At 44.1% G+C, this 21,392-nt stretch overlaps 1 protein-coding gene across 3 annotated transcripts in view; it reads left to right on the top strand.

Moving 5' to 3' along the window:
* Nucleotides 1-434: 434 nt before the first annotated feature.
* slka (STE20-like kinase a) overlaps nt 435-21,392 on the top strand; it is a 37,606-nt gene continuing 16,648 nt past the window's right edge. For 2 of the 3 annotated variants that reach the window (XM_061227527.1, XM_061227526.1), the window contains exons 1-5: nt 435-1,455; nt 12,014-12,178; nt 18,189-18,237; nt 20,091-20,240; nt 21,253-21,325. In XM_061227527.1, coding sequence (XP_061083511.1) covers nt 1,306-1,455; nt 12,014-12,178; nt 18,189-18,237; nt 20,091-20,240; nt 21,253-21,325 — 587 coding nt within the window. In that variant the 5' untranslated portion in view covers nt 435-1,305. The remainder of the gene's footprint in view (nt 1,456-12,013; nt 12,179-18,188; nt 18,238-20,090; nt 20,241-21,252; nt 21,326-21,392) is intronic. The other variant, XM_061227528.1, reaches the window with a different exon arrangement.

The raw sequence follows: 21,392 nt of genomic DNA, 5'->3' as shown, positions 1-21,392 counted from the left end.
CCGCATATTTAGCCTACTACTAATACTACATTTCAATAAAAATGAGCCTGAAATTACAAGTAGTATGCTAGTATGTGGTTTCGAACACAGCCTGCACATTTGCATGAATTGGAACTTGAAATGTTTTCGTATGCAAAAACGCTGGCCAACTAATATTCTTCCCAGAATTTAGGAGCACACAGGCAGGATGCCCAAGGGTGCCATATGAATCTTAGGGGAAAATTGTGTAAAAGGATTAAGGAAAATGTATATCTTTTTTAGCTAGTTACCATAAACGAGGTAACAAGCTAGTGATATTTTTGTTATGGGATCGCACGGTAACTTTTAACCAATACAACAGTGAGTACGGAAATGATGTTAACATTGTCGTATTTATTTAATTATTTATTTGTGTGCGCATGACGCCCCCACGTTGTAGTTCCAGTATTGAACACCAAACTGCGACTGCGTCTCTGAGTACGCCGCTATCCTCACTCTGCTGAAGTTATTATCGTGGCTGATCCGAGGAGACGTTCACTCGTCTGAACCACGAGGGATATTTTAACAATAACATTATTTAGTCAGGAAAAGGACTACGGTTTTGGAATCCAAGGCTGCGTGAAATGTCATTTGCTCATCGGCCATTCCTTTCTATCAAGAAAAAGGAAGGAGTGTCTCAACGTTATGTCTCAACGCTAGCTTGAGCGGTTGGGCCGATGTCTTTCTTGGGAGTTTTACTACCGCTTAAGCCTGCTTTGCTTTGACAGTGAGCCAGTGGACGTCCAGAAAGCCGATATATCTCGTTTAACATTTTCTGGTCACATGGTCGAATATGCGCGGAGTTGAATGGCCGTTGTGGTTCATTTCCTATTTTGCTTCAATCGAAACGTTTTACCGCCCGGATTTTACACAAATGCAGCTCAATATAATCGTGTTACACACTCCTGGACTCCTACATTAGGCTAGCCTGCTAGCTGCTGCAGACTAGCATTTAGTTTGTGTGGCTACGTGATTACCTAGCTAGATTTAGCCATAGGAATAAAGATGTGGACTTAACTTACTCCTTGTGATTACCAAACTACGAGCAACAGATAACGCTATATGGAGTATAGTTAGTCAGTTGTGTGATTTAATAACTAGCTAGCTGTACTAATTGCTATCTGTCTTACGTTAGCTTGAGTTGGATATTAAAACCGGTTATCTGCGTGCGATTTGTATATTATTCACTTGCTAGCCAACTCTTGACACTATTAAAATTTGGTTTCTATTAAGAAACCAGACACCGTTGTTCTCCTTTACTAGCTAGTGACAGATACGGATTTGACAATGTCGTTTTTTAATTTTCGTAAAATCTTCAAATTGGGGAGCGAAAAGAAGAAGAAACATTATGAACACGTTCACAGAGATATGAATCCAGAGGATGTCTGGGAAATTATCGGCGAATTGGGAGACGGAGCCTTTGGAAAAGTGTTCAAGGTAAACAAGTCACTCTTTGGCTGATAGTAGCTAGTGCTAATTGTCTAGGGTTGATAGTAAATTTGGGCCTTTAATGATTAACGGAGACCGATCTCATCTTGCTTCGGCAATCATCGTAGCTACATTTTAACATGATGAAATCAATTTCCTTCCTGCCTGAGCCTGCGAGTCATTTTCTCCCCTTGTTTTGTTGTTACATTTCTTCTGACTGTAGAGAAGCTTTTCTCTGCCTATTGTCCCCAGGTCCCGTCATCCAGTAAGTTAAATCTGTAAAACATGGTTACTCTACCCCAAATTTGCACATACATTTAAACAATATGTCGTTATATAAGTGTGGTGTTGCATCGTTAGTTAATTATAATGCACACATCACAGGGAAAATGGGAGGAAAAATTTTCATGTCATTTTCGAAAATAGCCTTGTTCACAAAAAATAGTTTCCATTGGTGTCATTTTAAAGGGGACAATGACAGCTACTAGTTCTACTGGGTTTATAGTTCCCACATAGTTTAATAATTCGGGTCTCTGAATGAGGAATGCGACATAGATCAATCATTCTGAAAACTGGCATGTCTACCTATTAATATAACAGATTGAGCGCAACCAAGAAAATCAGAGCATGTAAGCAAGAATGTATTAAAAATAAGTAGCAAATAAAATACAGCGGCCCTTAGAGCAAGGGTAGCATATCAGTTTGTGCCGTGTATTGAGAACTTCCGACAGACCATCCTGAAGTAGCCAAACTTGCACAATCGGATAATATGTGTTTTTGTACGATTTATAAAGGGAATGGAGTTCACTATCCAATATACCAAGGTAAAAAATTAAATCACACACAGTTATCGTCAGTGAAATGTCTGAGTAAAACTGCCCCATGAAGTAGCATCATTTTATTTGAAACTATAATGATACAACATCGCTTAGCTTTTCTGATGTGCATACTTATAGTAGGTATGCTGTAAAAACTATGGCGATATGAAGACAGAAATCGCTGTGGTTAATTCTCAGGTTAGCTGACGAATACCAGGAAGAGGTAATAGCAGTTTTGAGCTGTGAACTTGTGATGGAAAGCCATTTGTCTGAATTAGAGTCATGCATTTGGTTGCCATGAGTGTGAGACATGCAACATTTGGCTCTTGGCCTACTGTTCAGGGATACAATGTAGGTTCAAGATCATCATGGTGGAATAGGTGTTTAGTAAATGAGAGGGGAAAGGCTGAAGACAGGAGTCCGCACTCAGTAGGAGCCTGTGCTTGCAGTGCCAACAGGAGCAGGCCTTACCTGTCACCTGGTTTCTACAGCAAGGACTGCTGGAATGGGAAGAAGCCATGTTGTATGTGCAGGGAGTTCAGTGCAACTAACTTTGAACAAGCAACTTGCCTATATAGTCTCAAGTTCAACTCCGCAACTCTGTTGAACCCACTTCAGAAGTGCAGTCGATTATTACAGGGTTCAACCCAGCTTTTGGACAGCAGAATTGGTGGTAGGGGGACTCAGAAAGCCCCACGAAGGCAGAGGCTGTCCTAATGAAGCACTCGTGAAGCTTGCCTTGATTATTTTAACCCAGATTTTCAAGGTCTGCCCTGTCACATCATGTGAGTGTGGTGTGGTACTTTGGTTGGCATCAAATAGTGCCTTTTATCCAAAGCACTGTACAATTGATGCTCATTCACCCATTCATACACACTCACACAGTGCCAGTGAGAGTGAGTATCATTACTGGAGCTAAATGGTAAATGGACTGCGTTTACATGTTTATATAGCACTTTTATCCAAAGCACTTTACAATTAATGCCTCTCATTTACCCATTCACACTGAAACACTGCCGTGCAAGGTACTAACCAGCTTCTGGATTAGGGACAGTTCGACACACCCAGGGCGGGGATCAAACCGGCAACCCTCTGACTGCCAGCCAACCACTCTTACCTCCTGAGCTAAAGTTTGGGAGGAGAGTGAGTGGAGCCAGGTTGAGATACAGGTCAGCTTTTATCAGTGGGTAGGAGTGCTGCCTTTAAATGAACTGTTTATATAATATACCACATGTAGTCTGTTTGTTTTGCACCCTTTATTGTGTATTGATTTATTGTGTAGGGGCAATTCCACAGTATTGTCAACCTGAGCATGAAAAAAAACCTACCTACTTCCCAATTGAACTGTCGATTGTGACCATTTTGAAATAAATTGTAGGCTAACAATAAGTAAATGCTTAAAAATGACCATTACCATTGAAGTCAATACTATTTGTCAGCCATCTTGAAAACATTACAAACTATTTCAGAACCATTTCAGATGACGACATGTGTTATGATAAAATGGTAAATGGTTGGCATTTATATAGCACCTTTTATCCAAAGCACTGTACAATTGATGCTTCTCATTCACCTATTCATACACACACACACACACACACACACACACACACACACACACACACACACACAATGGCTGCCATGCAAGGCACCAATCAGCTTGTCTGGAGCATTTCAGGGTTAGGTGTCTTGCTCAGGGACACTTCCATAACCCATATTACCTGGTAATATTTTTGTATTTCAGTACTGTAAACGTTGCCTTTTTTCCCCCCCACTGGAAATTTGTGGTTATTTTCCTATATTGTTATTGAGGGTATCGTTACAGTAAGGTAATGTGCCGTACGGTGGCTATCCCAGGTGGTGAAGTTCTTTAGGCTGAGGAGCATTAGTTTGATCTAAAATGGTGCTCTAGTAGGCTTGTTTTCCCCTCTGTCGCTGCCTGCTAGCTGTTGGCGGTTCAGTTGGGTAAGCGTGGCCCTGGTGGCACATTCGTATTTGGTGCCTGACAGGGTGGACAGGAAAGAAGACTGGTATTGCAACACTGCAGCACTGTTGGAACAAAATGTGTTTTTTCTTTTTTTCTAAAGGTTGCAAATGCCTGTACCTTCGCATGTATTTTCATACCTCTGAGCAAGGCACTTAACCTGAATTGCTTCTTTGGTATTCAGCTTCATAATGAAATAATATGTAAATACTTTATGAGCTGTGTAGAAATTGCTCTTGGTAAGCACACATTAGGCATGCAAATGAATAGGCCCAAGAAAGAATGTATGTAGTAATAGCCTATAAATCTCTTAAGTGATAATATAATTGTGGGCTTTTGGGCTTTTGTCACTGAAATCTGCTGTACTCTACTGGGCCGGCCTGTAGCGTAGTGGTTAAGGTAAATGACTGGGAAACGCAAGGTCGGTGGTTCTAATCCCGGTGTAGCCATAATAAGATCCGCACAGCTGTTGGGCCCCTAACCCTGTATTGCTCCAGGGGAGGATTGTCTCCTGCTTAGTCTAATCAACTGGATCGCTCTGGATAAGAGCATCTGCTGAATGCCATTAATGTGATGTAATGTAATGTGCTCTAGGTTCTCAAATGTTTAGCTTGTAGATCAGGAGTGCACAACAAAGGCCAATGTGTTTCTGGATTTTGTGCCAACTTCAGCTCTTAATGTTTTCTTTAGTTCAATCATATCTTCATCTGACACTTGGATAAGCACCAGCCACAGCCACAGACTGCAAGTGTACCCTCAAGATTTTACTGTGCTCAAGTACAGGAGTGAACCAACATAGTTTATAGTGCTGTCAGAAAACTAAAACTAAGGCAATTAGTTGAAACAAAAACCAGCATGCAGACATTGATACTGAAATCTGGCCCCCAAATCCAGCCCTGGTTTTCTTTTCTCCTGGGTAATTAACTGAACGATTAATGCTGCTGATTGGCCAGATTGTCTTCGGACCTGACTCCCAGGTAAAGGGAGGGTAGACAACCAGCAGTTCTGGGTCCTGGTGGACTGTGCTTCGAGATATTGCTGTATTATTCCCTAATATTGTAAATAGTTTTCAGAATTTAAATTAGGAGCCTTACATAAGCCGATAAGATGACTTATTTGTCAGTGCTTGCTTATGAAATTGATGTCTGCAGTGCTCTTTCATAATGCAAAAGAAAATTATTTGCACTTGTCACTTGCAAGTGTGAATAGAGGTTGAAAAAAATCAGTACTGGACATCTGGGACTCTCCAAAGCCTGGTAGGCGACAAGTAAATTCTCTTCATTTTTTGGCCATAAATGAATACAAAAAAATGACATTTGATTGGCTGAGATTAGGCTACTTGCCATGTACCGTATTTAATGTTCCACAATCAACATGGCACCAGCACATAATAATTATGTAAGCCCTCTCTACTGTCTCCTGGATTAGTCAGATATGGTAATAGTCACAGTTTTATGAAAGACTTTAATGCTCCATAGAAAACGAATGGCCACCCTTGCGGTTATGGGGTCAGCTGATACAGGATACCAAACGGGCTGAAACAGTTCTGACCAGGTCATGTGAGTGTGCACTGTGCGCGTGGGTGTGTGTGTGTGTGACGTCATCCAGCTTCAGTGTTTCAACAAGGCCCCTGACTGCCTGATACTGATGGCAGCAAGAGGGAATCCGTAATCACAACGTCTTGCAGCTCCCAGGTTGCACTTGAAATCAAATTGTTTACTTCCACAGTCATGTGGCAATGTGGTTTTCTAAGATTTCCCATCTCTATACTAAAAGCATTGGTGTGACTGCTGTTTATCACTACGTTATAAAAAGGTTTCACCAAAGCTTCATTCCATGTACCTTGCCTCTTCATTTACATTACGAATGGTGTGCTCTTGATTTCCATTTTGTGTGTGGTTCGGATTAGGAATTAAATGTGGAAATTCTTGGCCAATAACAATAGGCAATATTTGTCAGCCCATGTTACGTAATACTGATGCTGATACCTCCCATATTTACATTTCAGCTGAAATGCGCACCGCAAGTTTCCACTTCCATGGAAGTAGGAGAATGGGATCATTAATGTAGTACAGGGCTTTACTCTAACGTTTTTCCCAAATTAGCATGTGCTCCTAAATTGAACGATTTTGAAGCACAGATGCATTCCAGTTAGTACATGTGATCCTAAATAATTTCTGGTTAGCATACATAAATTTTCATGAGCAAATGCTCCAAAATTGGAGCACTGTAGAGCCCTGTAAAATTTTATCTGTGTTACAAAATATTCAAAATTGCTTACTTCCATTATTTAGCGGAGAGTCTAGAGAGCTGTTGGATCTCAGTCTAGGTTCTCTCTTGTGACAATACATTCTTGTAAAGGTTATGGTGATTATCAGATGATTATGATTAGTAGTCTACTTTTTGAGCATGACATTTTCATTTTATTTGCATTACGTTGGTGCATTGTCATATCCACCATAATCTTAGCATTAGGTTGATACCACAATGTTAATTTTAAGATACTGTGAAGTGACATTTAGTAATGCACTGGTTGTGTTAACCAGAAACCCCATATCATGACCATTTTTAGTTTATTATTACAGATATCTAGGAACACCTATGAAAATAAACTGCTAGTGAGTGGTCAGTTACCATGGCAACCGTAAACAGTGAGGGCAAAACAGTGCAACCTCAGGATGTTACATCATTCATTAACATTAACTCATAGTATGTGTTCCGAATGGAACTCTGCTATTTGGCGTGCTACTTCTCTGACCACCAGACACCACTGAAGTCACCAAATCCACCCAAACTGGAATATTAAGGATAGGCACTTTGAGAGTGATCTCGATTCCACCAACGCTCCCTGTCCAGTCCTTCTCCTGACCCAGAGCGCTGGCCTTTGTGTGATCTTACACCATGCTCAAAAACCAGCTTCACTTCAGCTACCTTCAGTGTGGGCGAGGCGTGTGGTCTGTGGTGCTTCTCCTTTCATCTGCTGTAGTTACAGTGTAGTTGTAAAAAAATAAACAAAACGAGGTCACAGCAGTGTCAATTGCTGTTTGGAAAAGCCTAAATCAAAGGGAATGGATATTATCATCCCTCAGAGCACTTGTTTCACAAGTGCCGAACCCCTCAGGATGGTCGTTGTGACTGGACGCGTGCGTTGGGTTCAGTGACGGTTGGCGTGTCAGATGTGGAGGATGAAGGCTGTTGGCAGCGGTTCTTTTGTCAGCCACAGCTTCCCACCGCGCCTGCCCTCCTCTCCTCCCTGCTCTGGAATGTGAGACCAGCCAGAGAGGTTCAACGCTATTCTTGTCTGGCTAATGACACTATTTTGCTATAACACTGTAAATCTACTGCACTTCTTGTGGACTTCTGTCCTAGTCTTAACAAAGTTACGTCCGGTGTAAATTTGCACACTTGTAAGATTGTTTGAATCCGTGGATGTTCTCGCTTTGAGCATAAAGAATGATAAAGAATGTAAATTGTAAATATCAGAACTGTATATGTTAAATGTACTGTACTGTAGCAATGAGAACACACAAAATTGTATCAATTTCCTATTTGAGGTAACCAAACTGTTCTTCCTTGGCCCTGCCTGTCAGTATATTTCTCACACATTGCTTTCTTTTGCTTTGTATCATCAGTTGAAATGTCTTTGGTGCTCCTCGACACCTAAAGCAGCGTTTACCTCTTGCCCTTATTCTTAGTCTCTTTCTTTTCCTTTTTGGGATTTTTTTTCCCCCTTGGGTCATGTGACCTGCCTGGTACAGCCCACACTGACTGTCAGCAGTAGTGTTGCTGAGGGGCAGTTTAGTCATTTTAAAACCTGTTAGCCTGCCATTAGCCCGTGTCTGCCATGTTCTGGCACGGTTATTGAAAATGTGATTTACCTACCTCGATGTATCCTGACTTTTGTAAAGCATGTGGCCTTTTTTTAGTCCATGGTATAAATTAAGCGTTGTATGCACTAATCTGTAGCTATATCAGATGCATAGTTAAGTCTTAAAATTAGGTTATACATTCAATCACAGCCATAGATACAATCTCCTTGGGCATACAAAGCTGTTTAGAGAACAATGAGTTCAATTCACTGCACTGAATTCTGTTTGAGGCTGTCCCATTTCTGTCTCAACTGACTTTCTAATCATTGCTCTTTCACATTCTCTTTCAAATTAGCCTCTTGTTCTTGTCACAGATTTTCTATAATAGGAACATTATCACATAATTTATTCATTATTTATAATTTCCAAATATAACTGCGAAGGCTTGTTTATTTCTTGGTTCATTTTTCAGTGTTGCAGGGTTCTGGGTTTTACTCTATAATCCTGCTTTGTGTAACAGGGCCCTGATCTGACTGCTGACTCATCCCAAATTTCTCTGTTCTCTCTTGGAGGACTGGAATTATGTCATCATGTTTGTAAAACACGTAATGTTTCTGTTCAATAGTTAACAGGTTAAAAATGGCTTATATTGGTGATAGCTGAACTGTCCCAAGAACTAAAACAAGTGCATTTATGTGTGCGCTGTCAAAGTTTATCAACATTTGTGTACATCAATGTAATGGACAAATGTGGATTGAATCCATTCCCTCGTGTTTTCCAAACGATGAGCGTTTGAATAGGTCAGGCCGTTTGTCAGATCCCCCTGTCTGCATGGAGAGGGTGTTTCTCAGCAGACAGGCTGGTGTGAGGGGTCCACTCTGGCACAGCGTCGTAGGTTAGCGCCAGGAATAGCGGTGTGACTGAGCTAAGGAGGGGGGTGCCATGGCGTGGCGTCACAGACGTACCCCTCTCTTACGTTAGCGTGACGCTAATGGCGTTCTCTGTACAGGCTTGTTTAAAATACTGAGAGTATGTGACCGTGTCCATGCTAGAAGGGTGCCTCCCTCTGGCACAAACCCATCGATCATTTGCCTTTCTGAAGCACATGCTAATTGTTTCACATATGTAACAGCAATTCACCCTCATGTGAGGCTTTTCGCCATCTTGGACCTGGCCTTACTCGTAGTAGAGATAACTCGGGGGTCCCAGTAGGATTCAGTAAAGTAAATGCTTACAAAAATGTAGCTCCTCCATTATTTCTACATGTGTGGTACCTCTGAGGTGATTATATATGGTTGCACCGTGTTTACAAAAGTGGCTTCATTTTGATGTGAAGATGCAGACATTTGAATGCATTTCATTTAAATGAAAGGAAAGGTCCTCTTCAATTGCCCACTGCTGTCACAAGTGTCTGGCCTATTTTTAGAATATCTTTTTTTATTATTCAATATGGAAGCAATTTTGACTTTCCATCCTTGGGAATTACTGGGCATTCTTGGTCTACATTTCCATTTGGACTGTTATTTCCTGTCAGTATTTTTATACCTTTTAAAAGAGCTGCGTCACAGTCCCCATAGACCCCGGCCTGCTCTCTCCTCATCAGAGCGAGCAGCTTCACTGGAGCTGAACGCACCGTTGGAGTAGCGCGGTACAGTCTCTCGCCGTACGACTGACGGGCCTTCAGAAAGCTGGCAGACCGTGGAGGAGCCTGACACACCCACTGCACACAGAGCCAGCCCCCGCCCGTGCCCCGCGGTGCCAGAGACAGGCTGCCTCACTGCCTTCCAGAATATTCACTGAGAACGCTGCAGCAGAAAATGCTGAAAAATGCAACTCAAGCTAGATTTTGAAACGGCTACCAGCTAGCTGGTTGACCTGCTTCCATACTCAACATGGTTTGACCAGCTCAAGCTAGGTATTGAAACAGTTGGTAGCTAGCTAGTTGACCAGCTCCCATATTCAACATGGTTTGACCAGCTCAAGCTAGGTTTTGAAAACGTTGGTAGCTAGCTGGTTGACCAGCTCCGTACTGAACATGGTTTGACCAGCTGAAGCTAGGTTTTGAAACAGCTGGTAGGTTGTTGACCAGCTCCATACTCAAAATGGTTTGACATTATTAAATTAAAGAAAGAGGGGGTACCTGGATGAAGAAACAGCTCAAGCTGGGTTTTGAAACAGCTGGTAGCTGGAAATGTACACCAGGGTTGAGAACGGGACATTATAGTTTGAGAATGGGAGCTCCAACACTCAAAATGGTACATTTGCCCAGATAAGAAAATAGCTTTTCAGTACTTTACCCTGGTGTAAAATCCAGCTGTGACCAGCTTTACATTTCCAGCTACCAGCTGTTTCAAAACCCAGCTTGAGCTGTTTCTTCAGCCGGGTACCCCCTCTTTCTTTCATTTGAGAGTTTGGGAATGGTCTCTGTTGGACAGAAGGCAGCTGCAGTTGAGCAGGGTTCAGTTTTGGGTGCCAGTGGTAGGCTGGACCCTGGGACCAGGCACAGCTGCGGGGGTGTTGGCGGGGCAGGGAGAGCGCGACGTCACCCTGTGTAAATATAAAGTCTGACAAACAGGGAGGGAGCCAACCTCGCGCCCTTCAGCTGCCGGGCTGCGCGAGCACTCAGCCCAAAATAGCCCCGCGCCTCTCCGGACCGCTCAGGAACTGACGAGCGGGGCGCTGTGGCGGCTTCCTCTGCACGGCGTCCGGGAAAACCTCTCCCTGACTTCACTCGGGAAGACGCATTCCTTCATTCTTTCATTCTTTTACCGCGTCGAAGCAGGGATCGAAATGAGTTTTACAGTCTTAATGCCTTTTTCTCTCTTTCATTCCTTCTTTCTTTCTTTCTTACTGCCACCCCCCTCTCTCTCTCTCTCTCTCTCTCTCACTCTCTTTTCAGGTCAGCTTTATTAATGTATTTTTGTATTTGTATGTTATTATTTGTAATTGTTGGGAGATGGAGACAAAAAACACAACACAATAAGCAGACACAAGAAAAAGAACATAAAAATGCTTATAATGGAACAAAAACAACAAATAAAGATGTGATATTACTTAAGAAGGGAATGTACTTAACAGGGTTAATGTACTCCTGTGAGCGGTTTTACCGCTGTTCAGGGTTGCTCTGTAAAATCCAGTCGGGGTTCTGCTTGTTTATTTTTTCTGGGCCCTGCTGGTGGTCAGAGGTGCTGGCTCAGCTTTTTGGATGTCCTCTGTCTAACCGTGACGGTTAGTAATAACACCACATGGGTGAAGAAACCAGATCATCATGTTGCTGTGGAGGGACACATTTTAGTTCTCTCACTCCAGGGTGTATCACTTTGTCATACCAATGTTGCCTTACTATCATTTAATAAAAAAAAGGTGAAACAATACAAATAATAATTCCCTCCATGGAGGATTCATTGCCATGTCTGCAGCAGTATTTAATTAATTAAGTTCACACCATGTGTGTCGTTATATTACTCTGCATATATCTTGTATTTTGTCTTTTGCCTCAGACACCTGAGGGTTGTTATATCTCTGGCACACGATGTGATAACTTCCCTTTTTATTTATTATTTTTTTTTTTTTTTACACCCTAGTTTCAGAGGCCAAAGAAGTTGCGCCACTAGTGGTCATGTGACACAAACACTGCAGACTGGTTCTGACTGCACATATTTCTGAGATTGTATTCTGTATGGTATGGCTGTTTATCGTATTCTTCATGACTTACATTTGGTATCTTTAGTTTTCCAAATCTTAATTTCCCTTTGGGTTCACTTATTAAAGTGTCACTCACTCACTCAGGAGCACCTGAGTTGTGGCTCTCTTGTCAGTGATGCGCAGGAGTAAATGTCAGCCAAATGACATGTAATGTAATGAATGTGTTTTGTGTGGGTTCCAGCAGTCGCTCCATGGTGGGAGAGACTGAGCTTCTGTGCCTCTAACCCTCCTCTCGCTGTGCGCTCTTCCAGGCTCAGAGCAAGGAGACGGGGATCCTGGCTGCAGCCAAGGTGATCGACACCAAGACTGAGGAGGAGCTGGAGGACTACATGGTGGAGATCGAGATCCTGGCGTCCTGTGACCACCCCAACATCGTGAAGCTGCTCGACGCTTTCTACTACGAGAGCAAGCTGTGGGTGAGTGCAGTCTCCTGGGGGAGTCCTGTTTCTGGACTGAGTGTGTGTGTGTCTGCCAGGGGGGTTGACCCTGGGTTACTGGTGGGGCACGGGATGTCTTTCAGCACCCTTAACCAAATCAGCCATTAACCAAATCAAACTCAGGACAGTTTCTGCTGAAAGCCTGGTTTGTGGTTATCCTGCTACATAAAGCAATAGAAGAATGTCTGACTTTGGGAATGACTCCCCATTGTAAGGCTGTAAAACCAGAAGTCCCATAAGCAGGTCAACATTATCAAGCTCCATATCTTTAAAATAAAGGTGACCTCCTTGGAGGCTGACGTGCACCATCAAGCCTGTGTGAAAAATACACTATACTTACTATAGTTTGTAACTATAGTGAGTATAGTGTATTTTTCACAATGTAATGTAATGTAATCTTATCCAGAGCAACGTACAGTTGATTAGACTAAGCAGGAGACAATCCTCCCCTGGAGCAATGCAGGGTTAACGGCCTTGCTCAAGGGCCCAACGGTTGTGCGGATCTTATTGTGGCTACACCAGGGATCAAACCACCAACCTTGTGGGTCCCAGTCATGTACCTTAACCACTACGCTACAGGCCGCTGTTTGCAGAGATGGAGTCACATCACAGTGCAGAAAATGCCAAGACAGGGAATGGAAACATCCCATCAAGAATCACAATGGAAATACGTTTTCAACTTTATTGTGCCAACATTGAAAATGCAAGACTCAATCTGTCGATTTGTTAAATAAAACTTACCCCTGGCTGTGCTGGGGGATTCCTATGGGCTGGGAGTCGACCGCCCTATGGACTACGCCACACGGTCTTTTCCTACACTTGGCTTTGGTCCTGTTTTTGTTCATTGAGCAGGTCAATGTTGGCCATTAGAACTTCGGAGTTGCCACAGAGCTGATAAGTTGAAATGCTATCGTTGCTTTTGCGCCTTTTCTTTTTGGGTTCAGATCTGCATTTCTTGAATGAGCGTTGCTAATTAGCGCTCTGTGTGAGAATGCTAATGCATACGCTGCAGTGTGAGTAAGGGAACCTCCGAGTTTAACCCTCACAGTGAGAGGAATGCGCATCTCACCGTTTCCCCTGCCAGGCTGCTCTCAGTGATGAAACCACAGGAGGTGAGGGGGAAAAAGAGCGGAAGCAATTTCCCTGCTAATGGTTTCTGGCCCTGAGAGGCGGCCTCGAACCCTGGCAGCGAACCTGCCGCCTCGGCCGGCCGGTTTCGGGTGACCTCAGCGCCGCTCTGTGTGAGCGGGAGGATAATGGAGGATGGCTCGCGGCCACTGAAAGTGGTCATGAATTAATCAGGGTTACACCCGGGTCTACTGCACACCTCGCTCGGCGAGCGGTATTAAAGAGCGTCTCCCTCTCCCCCGCCTGCATGTAGGGAGCAAAGTGTGTGTGCGTGTGCGTGTGCGTGTCCGTGTGCGTGTCCGTGTGCGTGTCCGTGTGCGTGTCCGTGTGCGTGTCCGTGTGCGTGTCCGTGTGCGTGTCCGTGTGTGTGTCCGTGTGTGTGTCTGTGTGTGTGCATGCATGCCTGTGTGTGTGTCTGTGCATGTGTGTGTGTGCGCATGCATGTGTGTGTGTGTGTGTGTTCATGTGCGTATGTGTCTGTGCGTGTGCTGAATTTTGAATTCAGCGTTTAGTAAGATTGGTACGCACTGAAAGCTTAGAGCGTGGGGCAGTCTGTGCATAGTGGCTAAGGTACATGACTGGGACCTGGAGCAGTGGTGGTTCAAGCCTCAATGTAGCCATGATAAGATCCCTAGTTGTGTTGGGCCCATGAGCGAGGCCCAGGGGGATTGTCCCCTGCTTAGTCTAATCAACTGTAAGTCACTTTGGATAAATGCGTCAACTATTTTTTAGCAAGTACAGTTGGCAGTCAATTCCGTTTCGCTAGCAGATTCATTTAAATCATAGGCTATTGAAATATCGTTAATTAATTTTGTTTCATATGATTTTCTAAATCGACTGGATTAAAACTTACTCCAACACTGCGATATAGTCAGTAGTGTCTGCAGTTAATGCCAGGTGCTACTTTGAAATATCATCAAGCCTGTGTGTACATAACACTCCTGAGGATAAGGGGTTAGTTTGGCCTGGGCACCTGCTAGTTCTGTGACCCTTTTTGCTCTCTTGTTTACACAGCAGTGACAGGTTTGTAAATCGTTAGAGGAATATATTCTGCTCCAGTGTAGTGTGTAAAATGTTCTCCCCTGCTTGTCTGTGAGCTCATTGTAGAGTGAAGGTGGAGTATTGATTTTTCTGTTACCAGATCCTCTACCTTGAACTGCTTGTGGGTAAACATTGGCGCTCCTTGTCTGGGTGGGAGGGTGTTCGGTGTCACAAAGGAATCGTTGTGAAAGGTCAAAAGTTTGTACGTATATATGTACAGAAGAGTAATCCAAACACTTCACAGTAAATGGGATGCTTGAAAGAAACGGTGTCATATCATATTTTGCTCATTCAGTCAAATTTGTGGCATAAAAGAGAACTGTTTTAAAGAAGAAATAGCTTATATATGCTGTTAGCATATAGTAATGTTCACCTGTTGTGATTTTTATCTATTTTAGTGGAGAAGTAAGATTACTTTTTCTTTGGAATATCAAATTGAATACTGGGGATTTATTTGATACTCACCAATCGTGTATAATAAATCACTGAACTCAGGACTGCTTACACAGTAATTCAGCAGTGTATGTGGAAAATAATTCACATTATTCAATTTACTGGAGAATAACAAGCCTGGGGCTACAACAAATATTATTTAAAAAGATGAATGAGTCAGCTGCCATTTCCCTCTCCTCAGTATGCTTGGCATACAGATGGACAGATGAGGACAGTCTTTCTCACAGGCTGACCAGAAGTATCGATTAAACACAGTTGCATTTTGCCCTTATCCATAATCATGTTAATCCATATTGTCTTCATCACATTCATATTTCTTCCAAAATGGATAAAAGGCAGTTTTCTCAATAACAAACATCTAACACCGACTTGAGTCTTTCCCTCCCTCTTCTCAAAATGGCCGACAAAGGGTATGTTGAATAAGACGCAGGTCTATTGTGTCTGGCCCACGTTTGATTTTGAAAGATTAAGATGGATTTGTTTTCTCTGGAAACTGTGGAGTATCTTGATAAGTCAGATATTTGTTAATTTAAGTACTGTAGGGCTTTTCTTATTTGGTGAGCAGCGCCATCCAGGCCTTTGTCTGTAGTCTCTGTTCTGGGCTGTTGGACTAGAAGGCGCAGTATAAATATGGCTGCAGAGTTAGCGGGCGCTGGGTGTTACTGGGAGAGCAGAGGTTATACCCACAGCGTGGGAGTGGTGAGCGGAGCCCTTTCATGCCCCGGCCCTGCTCCCAGAGACCTGTGTGAGGCCCATTGTGTCTGAGCCTGGCCTCTGGAGCTCCTCGCCCCCGAACAACATCACAACACTGCACTGCGGCCTGAATCGACAGCCCTGTGCTCCCTTACACACCATCTCGCCTTACGGATACGATGCCATTATACAGCCCCCAGTTCCACATAACCACACAAGACCTGTAGGAACTGTACTTCCATCGAAGGATTTCAGCGCACTTGTCCCTGGTTATGGGTATGCACTTTTTTGTATGTCGCTCTGGATAACAGCGTCTGCCAAATGCCTGTAATGTCAAAAAGATGGAAAACAGGTAATGCATCTGAATACATTTTTTTTTTTTAAACAAAAAAAAACCAAAAAAAAAAAAAACATCTTTTTATAATGTCACTCTGCTTATTGCTGCATCATGAAGGATTTTTGAGTGATAATGAGGGTGTGTGTGTGTGTGTGTGTGTGTGTGTGTGGGGGGGGGGGGGGGGGGGGGGCACAAGAAGACTGAGATTGCAGCGCATTGCATCAGATTCATTCCCAGTGGAGATGCACATAAAACATGATTTATCGGCCATTCAGTATGACTGGAGTGCAGCGTACTTGGGTATCTATTGCATACGACAGACTATGGCTCCTGCTTCTGCATATGTTTTCATGTGCTTACATTCAGCCAAGGAGACAAACCTTTAGCCTGTGTTTTGGTGCCTTCAGGTGACACACACACACACACACACACACACCCTGTTAATCACACACAGCTCCGCCCCATTGTGAGATCTTGGTAAATGCGAACAAACAGCAAAGGCTTGTACTTACGGCATATAAGGTCAACATTAAAGTGTGTGCCGCATCTGAGTGTGTTATTTGTGTGTATGTATGTAGCTGCATGCACTTCCTCAGTACACACTTAGTCATTTTTAAGACAAGTAAGCAATATGCAGACAGATTATAGATCAAAATTAGAGATTATAAAAACCTTTACCAATTGCTCTGGGTGAAGAACGATTAACCTGAACTGGCCAGGGGAAGTTATTTTTAGTTTATAAGTGAGTCACTGTTTCTTGGGTGTAACTCCAGTGGTTGTTCCTTTTGTGAATCAGGCAGTCAATCTTCCTCTTCTGCGTGGTCCGATAGCTAGTGACGTGTCCACTAACAGTGCTAGTGGCCCGCTCGTAAGCCCCAGAGTGCGTTACGATTCTTTTGTCTCTCCAGCTGCAATTCTGCTCTGTTGTTACTGTCTGTGACTGTTCCACATCGGCCGTGCATGTCACGTAAATTTGGGCTAATTACCTGTCGCCACCTTGTCATAGGCACGCCCGTGGAACGGGCATGGCTGATTGGACGTGACAGGTGGATTCCTCAGTATGTGATGACTCATCGCTACATCACTGATTCGGGCGGAGCCTTGCTGCTCTCTGGCACCAGTGGTGCTAAATAAATGCACCACTGTTAAATGCACCTGCAGTGTAATAAGTTGCCGTGGTCATAAAGGCCCGGACTCTGAATTTAAGGCCTCTTTAAAGACCCTGCGCTGTAGAGCGTGGCGGTATTTTAAGAGTCACTCTTCTCTGAGTCAAGCTTTCCGCTGGAACCGCAGCTTTTCTAGTTTCCTTGGTTAGCAGGCGTTGCGGTCGCTTGCTTCCCTGCTTCTGTACAGTACATATCGCTACAGGACTTCCCGATCCTCTAACTGAGGGCTTTGGTGCACTCTGAGTGACAGATGGAAAGGCTGAATAGATTAAACTGTATTTACTAAACACTGAGCAGGTTGTAATCTCCTGTGTTGCTTTATCCTGTTAGGAGCAGGACTGGTCGTGTCAGCTTTGGATGTTGTTTTTGACCCATCGACCATGCCCCTTTCTAAGCAAGTGTCTTGAACATCTTAGCTGAGTCAGCTGAGCACTAACCGCACTAGTTGAATATCTGGTCAGTTTGTAGAATATCTTTGGGGCAGAGGCGAAGACAGATGTTTGATTGGATGTCTGGACAGTGTATATAGAATGTCCGGTGGCAGAATACCAGGTCACACTGTGGATAGTTGCTGTGGAAATCCTGTGACATCATTGTCCATGTCCTCCATATGGAGAGACCTGCATCTTAAATACCCAGCACATGCCAGTAGCCCCCAGGTCACCTGTGTATTCCAGAGTCCAGCCTAAAGAAAAGACTGCATTAACTAAACGCATTTAATAGTTTTATTGATTACGTTTATTGGTCGTCCACATCAAGAGACATAAATCATCGAGTGCAGTGAATGTGCAATGTACAGCCCTGCTTCCTTAAATTAAAATCATTGCGCAGGGCGATTGATTTCATGAAAAATCATTTTCCTCCGATGATGTGGGAGATGAGTGGAGCTCTGTGTCTGGCTGTGCTTTTCTCCTAACCCTCACACAGTAGATGGGGGTCACGCAATGGCCTGCTCCCAAATTGGATTTTGTGCGCTCGCACATCTCCCGCGAATAAGACGGCACTTCAGCAGTTATACAGAACGGCAGGGTGGTTTTCAAAATGTCCGTCTGGCAGAATGTTAATTGCAGGCTGTCGGAGGTCTGGCTGTGTAATTCTGAGGGCGGGCGGCTCAAGAGTCGATGACTTATTTATTTATTTTTCTCTCCTTTTTTTTTTTTACATTTTGCAGATTCTCATCGAGTTCTGTGGGGGAGGGGCCGTAGACGCTGTGATGCTGGGTAAGTGAGATTTTTTAAAATCGTCTGACGGGCGCCAGTCACGACACAGTGCTGTGTGACAGCGGGTTCTCCTCGACTGTGGCAGCTTGTGTGTGTGCTTGTGTGTGCGCTCATGAGTGTGCATGCCTGTGTGTTTGTGTGTGTGTGTGTTTGTGTTTGTGTTTGTGTTTGTGTGTGCGTGTGCGTGTGCGCGTGCGCGTGCGCGTGCACTACCCAGGACTCTACGGTGCATATGTGTTTATATGGGCGCTTGAGAGACGTGTCCTGCTCTAAACCCATCCGCAGGGCTGCGAGACGCTCGTTCCCACCGCCGGCTGCTCCAGAAGGCATAATTACAGCAGCTCTGGTTTCAGGGCTTTGTCCCATTCCAGTGCCTCAGCATTTCCACTGTGTTCTGGAAGGCTGGGACCTCCAGCAGCAGCGTTTACTGCCTCATGGAGAAGATGCTCATAGGGCCGTAGCGCTAGCACCTCATAGTGCCGTAGCCCTAGACGCTCATAGTGCCGGAGCGCTAGCTGCACACTCTCGGGCTGCTTTCACACAGCAGTGCCTGTCGTTCCTGCACCACGAAGATTAACGAGAGCTAATAGTGGCAGGAATTACTACTTCGGGATTGCATTTGGGGAGTTGTGAGTTTTAGTCTTTAATGGTAATTTCACATGTGAATATCTGGGTGTATCGAGTTAATCATATTTATGGTTAGCCAGGGTGTGTGCGTGTTATGTTCTGTGATTGAAAAACAGGTAGTCACTCTTATCCTCAGATGACCTTTCTGTGGGCGATCATAAGCCGATATGAATTCGTGTGAAAATGCATGCTGTAATGCTTGAAGAAGCCAAACGCCCCAGATAACATTTGCATATCCTGCTGCTAATTTTTAAATCCTACCCCAGTCCTATTAATCGATGAGGAGAACATGTGAACTCACCGTGTTGGCTGCTGCAGGGAGACTGCTAGGCAGAGAAACGGTGTTTGAGAATGTGATTGGTGGGAGGTGTTACTGGGTAGGATTGGGGAAAGGCCTGACTCACAGCTTGGTGTTGCCTCCCTCTCTGGCAGAGTTACAGAGCTGCCAGTCTAGTCACAAGGTAGCTGCTGTGTACAGTATGTGTATGTGTATGTGTATGTGTGTGTGTGCGCATCCGTGTGTGGGTGCGCATGGGGTTCAAATCTGTGGTTACCACAGGCGACGGACCGATGGCCAATGGCAAACATGAATACTGCATTGGTGCCACTTGCCATGTGGCTAGTTATGTGTTCTTGCACTTTATTATGAGCTGGAGGCAGCGTTCTGCCTTTCTGCTGAAATATTGTTGTGAAGTGGAACAGCACCTCCTGTGGTGCCTGTCTGATAAGTTTGTGCAGGGTTTTATTGTTTGCCCTCACATACTGTATTTGCGCAAGGAGGTCTATCAAAAATGGCAGGAGTATATCATCCAGAACCTACAGTATGGATACACAACAGCCTGAGCATGCAATACAGACGCATATTACACTCACGTGCACACACACACACTGAGAATATACCACAACCTCACAATATATTAACGCTGTATGTGTGCATATATGTACTATAATGTGTGTATGCAATGTGTGTGTTATGTTCGTATGTGTGTGTCTGTCTGCCTGTGTGTGTGTATATATAACGTTTGTGTGTGTGTGTGTGTGTGTATATATATATATATATAACGTGTGTGTGTGTGTGTGTGTGTATATATAATACGTGTGTGTGTGTGTGTGTGTGTGTGTGTATAAATAACACGTGTGTGTGTGTATAACGTGTGTGCGTGTGTGTGTGTGTGTGTGTATATAACACGTGTGTGTGTGTATAACGTGTGTGCGTGTGGTTGCAGAACTAGAGCGGCCTCTCACCGAGCCTCAGATCCGGGTGGTGTGTAAGCAGAGTCTGGAGGCCATGCAGTACCTCCACGAGCAGAAGGTCATCCACAGAGACCTGAAGGCCGGAAACATCCTCTTCACCCTGGACGGAGACATCAAACTGGGTGAGCTCCTTCCCCTTTCCAGAGGAACCAGAGACCCCTCGTGTTAATGACTGCAGTCCTGAGTGTGGAGGGGTCCAGCGTGCTGAAATGGCTGCCCTGTGTCACCGGCCGGCTCTGTGGCAGATATTTCTGCTCTCCTGGGCTGGGTTCCAGCTCGCGCTGACTGCTTTAATTGAAGCCTTTATCTGGGCGGGAGGTGACCTGGCTTGGCGCCACAGGTGTAAAATAGACGGCACTTTAAAGGAAAGCGGAATACTGCAAGGCTGGGTGGCAGAATCGCATTCCCGGAGTCCGCTCAGAACTGACATTCAGGGTGCATGGAGATAAACTAGCATTCTGCTTCAACTTCGAGCTTTACACATCCATGTCATATGTGTAGCCGATATTGAATATTAATTTGTTCCGTCAATTGTTTTCAGCTAATTTATTTCTTTTATTTTTGAAATGCAGGAAAAAAAGCTTAAAAGCATTCAGTGCAGAGATGTTAAAAACTACACTACAGTACAAATGAGCTTGTTTCAAAAGCTCTTTTGCAGCAGGATTTCCTGTCCGGCTGGAAGGAGAGATAAGAACAGTTTGTGTAGAAAGGTGCAAATTATCAAAAGATAAATGGAAACACCATGGAATGTATTTTATGTTTGGCTTCGGCTATGTGCGAGCGGTGTTTGGTAGAGGTCTTTGTGAGTCTGGTATACCCTAGTGCAGTTTAAGGACTGGTCACCGGTTCAGGGCTGTAGTCTGTCCACTGTGGAAACAGGAAGTACCTTTTCTAAGCGTGTATATAGAGCGTAACCTGTTTCCTGATATGCCATCTTGGGTGGATAATGAGCTGAAACATTAGAACGTGGGATTTTTGGCATTGTGTTCCTTTAGGTGTGCAGAAAGGTGGGGCAGCTCAGTGGCACAGATGTCATATCTGTGGTGGCTCCTGGTACATTTTTTGAAGTTTTGACTTTTGGCACACGCCCTTTCGCAAAACCCGACCCTAAACCCAACCTGCTTTCTCTTTCAGCGGATTTTGGTGTGTCAGCTAAGAACACAAAGACACTACAGAGAAGAGATTCCTTCATAGGGACGCCTTACTGGTGAGTCAGATATTTCTGTTTGTGTGTGCACATGTATGTGCACAAGAGTGTGTGTGTGTGTGTGTCT

Source organism: Conger conger, chromosome 18 (genome assembly GCF_963514075.1).
Source record: "Conger conger chromosome 18, fConCon1.1, whole genome shotgun sequence".
In the NCBI taxonomy this organism is placed as follows: domain Eukaryota; kingdom Metazoa; phylum Chordata; class Actinopteri; order Anguilliformes; family Congridae; genus Conger; species Conger conger.
Note: the sequence above shows the minus strand (reverse complement) of the source record. Positions and strands in the feature narration are given on the sequence as shown.